The sequence below is a fragment of the Miniopterus schreibersii genome, assembly GCF_964146895.1.
Source record: "Miniopterus schreibersii genome assembly, chromosome: 4".
NCBI classification, from domain to species: domain Eukaryota; kingdom Metazoa; phylum Chordata; class Mammalia; order Chiroptera; family Miniopteridae; genus Miniopterus; species Miniopterus schreibersii.
The window spans coordinates 98,791,537-98,802,227 of NC_138105.1; the positions used below are offsets into that span (position 1 = coordinate 98,791,537).

Genomic DNA, 10,691 nt, shown 5'->3' on the forward strand with positions numbered 1-10,691 from the left:
GTCTCAGAGGTTGACAACAGACGTGCCTCAGATGGCAGCCACTGACACCCGGGGTGCCCTCTGTAGCTTATGGAGCACCCCACATGTGTTTACCTCATTCCAGCCCCTGCCTCCTCTTTCCCAGGCCTCTAGTACCTTCTCCACACTTCAACAGAGGGGTTTGTTTGCAGAATTGAAATCTTAGTTAAGGTTTGTTGAGGTTTGTTTTTAAAAATTGGCTGTTCCCACCCACATTCCCTTGAGATATAAATAGAAAAAAAAGAGGTTTAATTAGCGAGGCTAGACATTTGAGCTACGTGCACTTGATCCTTGAACAGGAAATCTAAGAGGTTCTTACTATCACTTTTTCAATCCTATATAAGGTAGGTCAGTAAGGACGCAAAAGCACATCCGTTTTTTGCTCCTTCGACTTTTTTTTTTTTTCTGATTCTTCTTGGGGGAAAATCTAAAACGGTGAGTAGCTGGTGGATCTGCCAGACCCCAGACTCTTCATTCCTCTGTGCGCTCCTATTAGGCTGGTGCATGCTGCGTTCAGGTTTCTCTTTTCCCATGGAGCTGTCGCCTGGGAGGATTCTGATCTCCGGCAGACGGGCTTTTCATGTCTCTGATTCCCATCCTCCAGGAGAAACGGTATCTCTTCCACAGGAGGTCTGCATGCAGCCCAAGCTCTATCCTTTCCTGAGTGGAATTTGCAACACTGCATTTCTCTGGCTGGTGCAGGAAAATGCTATTGCAATTGTAACATGCTTTACTTCAGAATGGTTTGTAGGTGCTTATATAAGTGGCTAATTACATAAATATCATTTTTATAAGAAAATGAAATCAAGTCGGTTGTTAGGTTGTACTTTTAATTTCATCTTTGGGGTAGAGTCAGGAGAGGGCCCCGAGACAAAGGCAGCTGGACCTTTTCAGTATTTGGTTTTGTTTGAATAGTCTGTCTCATCCCTTAATACCACGCTTATCACAAAACAATTCTCAGCGAATGTACAGTTTCCGTGGGCCAAAGAGGGGGGACTCCCCCAGGCCACGCTCGTCCCTGCTGGCCACTCACCAGGTGCCGTTTATCCCGCGTGAGCAGGTAGAGGATGAGCATCACAGATGTCCTCAGTGCCGATGACATCGCGGCGGCCCTGCAGGAGTGCCAAGGTAAAGGGGGCCGAGGCACGGCGGGTTTTCCTCGCACCTCCGGCAAAACCACCAAAAATTAACATGTGAACTTTGCTGAAAATTCATGGGATCAGAGAATAAAACTGTTATTAATTACTAAGATTACAGGAGTATGAGATCTGAGAGTACGATGACATGTCTGTACGGCGAAGGAAACTAACAGTGAGGAAAGAGGTCACTGGCTGCCATGTAGCCTGTTTGCCTCAAGGATGGCATTTCCCTTCCCCGAGTAGACCAGTGACGCTGGGGTCTTGGAGACACACTTATAAAACGGGCGGGGGAGGCAGAGGAGCGGAGGAGGGATGGACAAATAGAGTGGAGAGGGAAAGCGGATGGGTGGGCAGCCAGGGGAACATACCCAAAGGCAACAAGTCTTAGCTGCTTAAAGATCTTGAACCAGTCACAGCCCTCTTTTTCTTAAAAAAAACACTATTTTTTTGAGTAAAGCATCCCTGTGGCTCAATGACCCATGTTTTCAGCACCTTGGCCCAAGCCCAGGATGCGGTCTGATGAGCACTAGAATAACCCATTCTCTGTTCTTCAGACCCAGATACGTTTGAGCCCCAAAAATTCTTCCAGACATCAGGCCTCTCCAAGATGTCGGCCAGTCAGGTGAAGGATGTGTTTCGGTTCATAGACAACGACCAGAGCGGGTACCTGGATGAAGAAGAGCTTAAGTAAGCTTTGTCCTAAGCCTGGCTGGCACCCCGACACTGCTAGTGGGGCTGGGGTCCTCGGTATTTCTTCACTGGCAGCCTGGGTGCCAGTCACTCAGCAGAGCCTCAAGAGAGGGGGGACATGGGCCAGTTGGCCACACATCTAAACGTGGGTGCCTAAGATGGAGGTCCAAAGATTCACTGGCTTTAGGGCTTTTCTTTGGCTAATGGACTTATCAACAAAACCGAGAAACCTGTCAGAAACAAAATGCCCAGCAATACTTTCTACAGTGAAGGAGACCTTTGCTTGCTAAGACCTTGACTGATGGCCGCAATTGCTGGGACCAGGTGGTCTGCTGCGTCAAAAGAAAGAGAAAGGGTAAGCGGGGAAATGCGTGGTCTTTCAGGAAATTCCCCTCGGTCTCTAATGTCCTGCAGGTTTTTCCTCCAGAAGTTTGAGAGTGGTGCTAGAGAACTGACTGAGACAGAAACCAAGTCCCTGATGGCGGCTGCAGACAATGATGGAGACGGAAAAATTGGGGCTGAAGGTATGTTCACACCTGCACAGAGCATAAAAGACTAGCGCGGGGAGCATCAGGGGACTTGGGCCGTCAGATCAGATGGATGTGGGTTAAAAGCCCCCTTTCTTAACCTTGCTGAGCCTCAGTGTTCACATCTGCAAAATGGGACTAAAGAGAAGGTACAACTAATGTAAGGGAAGACTCTGGCCTAATGACCGGGGCTGTACCAGAGAAGCTGGTCCCGCTGGTCACTGTCTATGAACCAGAAAATATCCTTTACTTGACTAGGGGATTAGAGAGTCACCTGGCCAATTATTTGCAAGACAGTCTCACGGACCTTGAAAATAGTGTAAGGAATTTCTGTCCGAGGTATCTGAGCACCTCTGAGTAAGAAGGGAAGGACTGCCATTCTCATGAGTGTCTCATGCTTTAAAGGGTCTATTGTCTAGAGTTGGAAAGACTTAGCTTTCAAGGGTTTAAATAACAAGTAGACAATATTAGACAGAGGACACATAAACCGATTCAAACACCACTTGTGGAGCCTTCTGTGTGCAGAGCCCAGTATCCCAGTGTTAGCATAGTTGCCTGGCTGCAGAGCTATGCTTGTCTGACTCTGTCGTGTTGCTCACGCGCTCGTTAGCTACTCTGTGCTCGTGCCAACACGGTAGAAAGTGTGGTCGTTATGGTGGTAATGACTTGACATTAAAAACTGCTACTTTAGGTCCTTATTTTAAAAACCTGATCAAAACGATGTCACTATAACTTACCGCATGGGAGTTGATGTAGTTTCTATAAATAGCTCAGGAAAACAGTTTAGGTAGGGAAAGATTGATTTTTTTTAAAAACCTAGCCATGAAAAATTTCCAAATAGGTAAAGCTTGCTAATAAACATGAAGTAAATACCCAGTTTTCAATTCCTACCTCTAGCAGCCAGACATCATCATCATTACCTTTTGGTAATAGAAACTTTTGGGTGTATGGTTAGGGTTCAAAGAGGAAAGTTAGCTCAATGTCCCACCCTATTAAATGTTTCCTAAAAATGCAAAATGTAGCTACAGAATAGAAGAAAACCTCCCATTTCTGTCAGAAACTGACCAGACAGGAAGTTAAAAGATCACAGGCTGTGATCGGCGGTTGCACTGACTTCACCCACCGCGGGGAGAGGTGGCTGGGTCGACAGGTTCTAACACAAGGGGCTCGGTTGCAAAGCTAAAGAAGGTTGTTAAATGAGACTGTGCAGGAAGAGGAAACACTTAGACTATCTGGACCTGCAGCAGGTGACACTTTCTTCCTTTTGTGCCCTTTGAGGGGCCATGCCTGTCACCTGGCAGTTTGCTGTTTCCTCTCCTCTTCAGAACTCTCATGGCCCTAGCGTGTCCGTAAAGTCCAAGCCACTGACCCTTTCTTGCCTCTTCTGTCCTAGAATTCCAGGAAATGGTACATTCTTAAAGACCCCAGACTATGGAGAGAGACACAGTCAGCTGGAAGGCCTCCAAACCCCACGTCTTCCCCCTAATTTATTTACTAACCCCCCTGGAACGCTCCTGTGACTTGCTCGGTGTGTTAGCGAGGTAATAGACAGTCCTTCCTGACTTTTCGGCGGTGGGTATGCCCTGATCACCCCCATGAGGCCCTCAGCAGACAATGCCCTTAAAAACCATCCAATAAAGACACGTTTCTCATCATCTGATGCCGTGTGGGTGTGGTTTTTTTTTTCTCAGGAAGGGAGATGGATGAAAGCAATTTGGGGACTTTTAGAAAGATGTCTGATCCTATCCAGCACTAAGCAGGCAACGTTTGTGTTGTGCGTGAGCGAGCACGGAAAGCAGATCGGGGAAAAAATTCACAGATAAGTGGCATTGTCAAGCTAGGATTTTCTCAGCGACTTATCCGAGTCAGAAATTAATAGGAGGCGATTTTAGCCAGCGTGAAATCAGTCTTGCTTATGTTTTCTGCTACTGGGTGTTCGATTTCCATAAGAGAGATTTAAGCAAAAGCAAGCGGTTCAAGGCAGAAAAAAGTGTGAGGCTACAGAGGGCGGTGCAGCTAAGGAGGCTTGATATGCTAGGTGAGCACAAACAGACCCATTTTCAAACTTTTCTTTCTTAGAAAAACAAGCTGAGACTGGCCTGCTCTGACCCAACCTCCTGCCCGCGCCCCCCCACCCCCACCCCTTCTCAGCCACTATTTTCCTGGCTCGAATTTGATGCCACCTGAACCAATTACCCCAAGAATTGCCTAACATTTGAGGCGGGCCTGGGGGGTCCTGTTACAGGGTTTTCATTAGGGTGGGGTGATCTCAAGCCAGGAAATTCTCATTAGGCTGCTTTCCAGGTGGCAGGTTAAAGCTGTTCTCTCTGGCTGACCCTGGGGGTTGAGGACTCCTGGGAGGGACTGAGGCATTTTCCTGGGAGCCCCTTTAAAAAACTCACACTTTTTACCCCAGTATCCAAGCTTGCAAGGCCCTGGGCTCTTCCATCACACCAAATCACTCAGTGACTTTGAACCTCTGTTTTTGGGAGGGCCATGTGAGAGCAGCTTTTCAAAGTGAGGGGCAGGGACTACTAGGAGGCCTCAGGTGACTTTAGGGGGACAAGGTCAACACTTTCTATTTTAATAACCATGTGTGTATTTTAATATGCATCAGGAAAAACAAAGCACAAGCACATGGTTCCAGTGCTTTAGACTGAGGCTAAGGGGAGCATCAAACTTCTGAGGGGACAGCAGGAAGGAGAATAATACTGGGGATGGCGTTCAGAGGGACAGAGTCACAAAGGTAGTCTTCAGATGAATCAAAATGAGGGACTACAGCTTGAAAATGAAGAAGTCTTTGGGGAGGGCCGGAGAACAAAACTGTCATTTCGTGGCCAGCTCCCTGGTGGCCTCTCCTTGCACACACACACGGCTGCACTCCTCACCCCCAGCCCTCCTGGTGGGAATCAGGCGACCTCCCCCACCTCCTGCTCCTCTGGGCATGTGAAAACCTCTCCCAGGTGCGTTTGTGAATCCCTCCAAATGGAGATGGCAAGAGGGCCCCCCCGGCCAGTACTGGTGACCTAAGAGCCCTGATTCTGAAAACAGATCCCAGCCTGCCCTCACCTCCACACCCGGCAAGGACGCGCACACCCCACCCTTACTTTGGGTCCACTCCCTCTGCCTTTCTCAGCTAGGGGAGCCGTCTGAGTAACTCAGAGGGATCCTGTAGCCCTTTTCCCACAGGGTTCTGGCCACCATGTGCTCCAGAGAAACCATGTGAATGACGGACGATGCTTTAAAATAATGGTTGTGAGCTTTTAATTGCTCAATTAAAAGCTGTCCAACACCCTCTGGATCAGCAAAGGCCACCTCACCCAATTGCGGTACAGATCATGGATTTCTCTCACTTCTTTTCTATCACCCAGAAGGGCACCTGTATAGGGATAACGGCTGGAAGGAGCACCCATGGGACACTGGGTCATTGGGTCGCGCTGGTGCTCTGACCGTCTTGGGGGAAATGCGTAGTGTACAGATGTATCCAAGAAGCTAAACTGGCACAGGTTTTCCGTAGATAGAGTGATCGTCAGTTTTTCATGAATATTGTTCATTCTACTGTTTCAAAAATACAACTCAAATTCTTTTTGCCCATTTCAAATGCCGTGCTTTTTCATTCTTCTGACCCAGTTTTAATTTTAGAGTCTTTGCCAATAGACAAGAAGTAGCAATCAAAGCAGACCTCTCTGTATTTAACAGCTAAAGGTGTGCTTAAAGGAAACACCACCACATTGCCTTGACTCTCACCAGTTTTTAATGATGCTGTTTGGATTCGGGTGTTCTGGGGAGTGGGGGTGGGTATCCCCCTCCGAATGCAGCTAACAGCAGCTCTGGGCATTCACTCCAATTTGTTAATTAGCGCTGTTTGTTTTTTGGCTATTTTTCTAGGTTTGAATATTGCAGAAACATCAGCATTTCCAAATCTTTGGTGAAGTACGATTTGAAAACAAAAAATGTTTTCAGAAACTACCCAACAGTCATTATGTAAATTTCATACAGAGCAATTCACTTTTAAGTGGGTCTTTCTCAATATGAGCAAAATGGTGGCAGTGATCCCCAGCTGGGAGAAGGCTGGAGCCTTCCTAAAGCAGAGCCTAGTAATTACAGAAAACCACACACAAAGATGTAGAATTTAGCCAATTATTTTCAGATATATAAGGTAACAATAAATTATGACTTAAAAAACTTTCACCCCACACTCAAATTAATGAAAGCCGTGGGTAGGTACTAGCATGTTCCTGAAATTCCTCATTTTTTTAGACTCAACTGTAATTTTATATGTCAAGGAAACATTTTAAATATAACATATCCAGAGTCAAACAAAAACTGGAAAAACCTTAAATAAAATCCCAAGAACCCAGAAAAGGACTTGACAACCATCTGAACACCTTCATTTTCATGGCTGTTTTACCTAATTTGCAGGTGACCCCCGACCCACCCCGAGAGAGCGCATCTCAGCAGTGAGATGATGTACTTTGACTTTAAAATGAGGGTCTCGATGGCATCATAGGTCACAGAGCTGGAAAACCTGGTGTCTGTTATTTTTCCTGGTTGCTTATAAAATAGGGAAGCGACAGTGACTTCAATTTGGACAATTTTTACGTATCCCTTTGGCTCCTAGATTGGTAGGGCACTTATAATTAATGGCATATGATCTCAGTGCCAGCTTCATGAATGTGTTTAATTGTTGAGGCTTATAAGAATGGTTAAGATTCTTCAAACATTACACATTATAAAATATTTATATGATTTTTTAAAATCACAGTTCTTTCCAGCTCAAATAAAAAGTATAGCAAAACAGTGAGGATTTCTGAAATACTTGTCTATTGGTTTAGAAGCTCCATAGTTAATTCTGAGTAACGACTGCAGTTTAATTTTGTGTAATGAGTACTCGGGAATCCAGTTTCTAGCAAAAACCTATCTTCCATCTTCTCTGCTGATGCTGAGGGATGGTATTACCTTGCAAACACTCAAGAAGACAGATGAAATTAGAATCGCCGGGATCGTTTCCACCGGGGGCTGTTAATTTATTCACTGGAAAGGCTAGTTATTTACATAATGTTTTAACTGGTTTCCAAAAGAAACTTTTTTGGGGAGTAGGGAGTGGATTTTCACATTATTTTCGTAGGACTTCTACAATGAATATGTGGATTCACACCTGAAATTATTTTTAAATTGTACAGTATTTCAAGCATTCAAATAAAAATACGCAGCAACATAAACACCTATGTACCTGCCCCCTCACTTTATAAAATCTTGACATGAACTGTCCGGTGGCTTAGGCTGTAGGTACCAGGTAGGGTGGGCCACAGAACCATTTTGCCTGAGATGTGGAGAGTGGGGGTGAGGCACCAGCCAAAGTATTTCTTCTCGGGAGGTTGGTGTGGGGTGGTCACTTACCTTTGGGCTCCCGGCCTTGGTGTGGGCTCCTCCTTCAGCTCCCAGGTCCAGGTGTATGTTTCCTTCTATGACAAGAGACACCAGCTTTTCCTGGAGGACGCCCCATTTTCAGAGTTGGGGGCAGTGGGAGACCGACATGAACTCCAGTCTTCCCCATGGGTTCCAGCCTGTCTTTGCTCCCTGTTTATATCCATCGTCCCTTCCTGACTGCCTGCCCTGCAGACGTACAGCCTGGGCACTGGAGGATGGCAACAGCCTCGCCGAGGCTGTCAAAAGGGCTCTCACGAGCCCACACCTGTAATAGATACAGATACATACAGGGGTGGGCAAAAGTAGGTTTACAGTTGTAAATATGCAAAACACAATTTAATTTTTTTTTTTTAAAGATTCCACATATAAGTGATACCATAAAGTATTTGTCTTTCTTTGTCTGGCTTATTTCACTAAGCATCATGCCTTCCAGGCTCATCTGTGTTGCCACAAACAGCAGGATGTCTTTCTTTCTCATGGCTGAACAATACCCTACCGTTACATACGTAGCACATTTTGTTTATCCATTCATCTGTCAGTAGACACTTAGGTTGTTTCCATACCTTGGCTCTTATGGATAACGCTACAATGAACAGGGAGTGCAGATACCTCTTCTAGATAATGATTTCATTTCCTTTGAATATATAACCAGAAGTGGGATTGCTGAGTCATAAGGTAGTTGTATTTTTAATTTTTTGAGGAACTTCCACACTGTTTCCCATAGGGCTGCACCAATTTACATTCCCACAAAGACTGCACTAGAGTTCTGTCTCCACATGCTACCCAGCATCTGTTATCTCTTGTCTTTTTGAAAATAGATATAACAGGAATGAGGTGATATCTCATTGTGGTTTTGATTTGCATTTCCCTAATGATTAGTGACATTGAGCATCTTTTCATGCACCTGTTGGCCACTTGTATATCTTATTTGGAAAAAGGTCTACTCAGGTCTTTTGCCCAGTTTTAAATTCGGTTGAGAGTTTTTCTATTGTTTGTATGAGTTCCTTGATATTTTGAATATTAACCCCTTACCGATGTGTGGTTTGCAAGTATTTCCTATTTCACAGGTTGACTTTTCATTCACTTTTTGTTCAAATCCAAAAAATCACTGCCAAGACCCATGTCAAGGAGCTTACCCATTTTCTTCTAGGAGTTTTATGGTTTCAGCTTTTATGTTAAATCTTAAAACCCATTTTGAGTTGATTTTTATGTATGGTGCAAAATAGAGATCCAGTTTTCCATTTATTCAGAGGCTATCCTCTCCCCATTGTATATGTATATTCTCGGCTCCTTTGTCATAAACTAATTGACCATATGCATGAGGGTTTATTTCTGGGCTCTCTATTCTGTTCCAATGATCTTGTGTCTGTTTTTATGCCAATACCATACTGTTTTAATTAGTCTAGCTTTGCAAACTAGTTTGAAATCAGGGCGCATGATGCCTCGTATTGTTCTTGCTCAAGATTGCTTTGGCTCTTCAGGGTCTTTTGTGGTTCCATACAAATTTTAGGATTGTTTGTTGTGTATCTATAAAAATTACCATTGGAATTTTGATAAGGAGTGCACTGAATCTATAGGTCATTTTAGGTAGTATAGATGTTTTAACAATATTAATTCTTCCAGTCCATGAACACAGAATATCTTTCCATTTATTTGTCCCTTCCTCAATTGCTTTCACCAGTGTTTTATAGTTTTCAGTGCATAGATCTTTCAGCTCTTTGGTTAAATTTATTCCTAAGTATTTTATTCTTTTTGATGCTAATGTAATAGAATTTTCTGAATTTCTCTTTCTGATAGTTCATTGTTAGTGTAAAAAGAAACAACTGATTGTTGCATATTGATATTGTATCCTGCAACTTTACTGACTTCCTTTATTAGCTCTAAGGGGTTTTTGGTGGAGTCTTTAAGGTTTTCTATATGGAAGATCACATTATCTGCAAATGGAGACAATATCTTACTTCCTTTATAATTTGGATGCCTTTTCTTTTTCTTGCCTAATTGTTCTTGCGAGGACTTCAGTACTATGTTGAGTAAAAGTGGCTAAAAGCTTAGAGGAAAAGCTTTCAATCTTTCACCATTGAGCATGATGTTAGCTGTGGGCTTGTCACGTGTGTCCTTTTATTAAGTTGATGTATATCTCTTCTATACACAGTTTGTTGAGAGTTTCTATCATGAAAGGATGTTGAATTTTGTCAAATGCTTTTTCTCATCTACTCAGATGATCATGATTTTTCACCCTTCATTTTCTTAATGTGGTGTATCATGCATATTGATTTGCCTATGTTGGGGAAGTCTTTAAAGAGCAAGTAATGATAGTGATCATTTGTTGAATAAAGATTAAGTGCTGGGCACTAGGTATCCAGTTCATAGTCCCATTCAATTCTTATGGTGAAATCTTCATTTACTATTAGTCATTTTACAAACAAGATATAAAGCCTGGAGAAAGGTTACATAATCAGTCCAAGGTCTCACATCTAGTGAGTGACAGAGCTAGGATAAGTACTCAGATCTGTCTCAAGTCCAAATTCAAACACTCCCCCCCTAAATGTGAAGACCCATTCTGCCAGCTTGGTCCTGTTTTTTAAACTTATCCTGTGACAGATGAATGTTGGCTCCAAGAAAGAAAATACCAAGAAGGGCTCTAGGTGGCTAATTGGGCCAAATTTAAAAATAGGGCCTAGCAGCCCTTGCTAAACAGGGGCCTCTCACACAAGCTGCACCTCGGGGAGAAACCTGCACGGAGCTGCCTGCCTGCCATCCGGAGCCAACCCTTCTCAAGGAATTCCTGGAATCCTATTTCAACCAATAGAACTGAGACTTTTTCCATGCAATTGGCGCTGCAGGGCTATAGCCTCGTTTGCATTTTCACTGACCAATCAGGGTGCCT

General features: G+C 44.0%; 1 protein-coding gene across 1 annotated transcript; it reads left to right on the forward strand.

Moving 5' to 3' along the window:
• Window positions 1-252: 252 nt before the first annotated feature.
• Window positions 253-4,028, forward strand: OCM2 (oncomodulin 2). Its single transcript, XM_081136168.1, has 5 exons — window positions 253-453; window positions 1,079-1,146; window positions 1,712-1,844; window positions 2,262-2,371; window positions 3,768-4,028. The coding sequence occupies exons 2-5, from the start codon at window positions 1,086-1,088 to the stop codon at window positions 3,791-3,793; spliced, it is 330 nt and encodes a 109-aa protein (XP_080992294.1). The 5' UTR covers window positions 253-453; window positions 1,079-1,085; the 3' UTR covers window positions 3,794-4,028.
• Window positions 4,029-10,691: the final 6,663 nt, after the last annotated feature.

Coding starts and splice junctions, on each gene's coding strand:
- OCM2 (XM_081136168.1), top strand. CDS start 1,086: ATGAGCATCACAGATGTCCTCAGTGCCGATGACATCGCGGCGGCCCTG. Junction 1,147..1,711: donor GGCCCTGCAGGAGTGCCAAG/GTAAAGGGGGCC, acceptor TCTGTTCTTCAG/ACCCAGATACGTTTGAGCCC. Junction 2,372..3,767: donor CGGAAAAATTGGGGCTGAAG/GTATGTTCACAC, acceptor CTTCTGTCCTAG/AATTCCAGGAAATGGTACAT.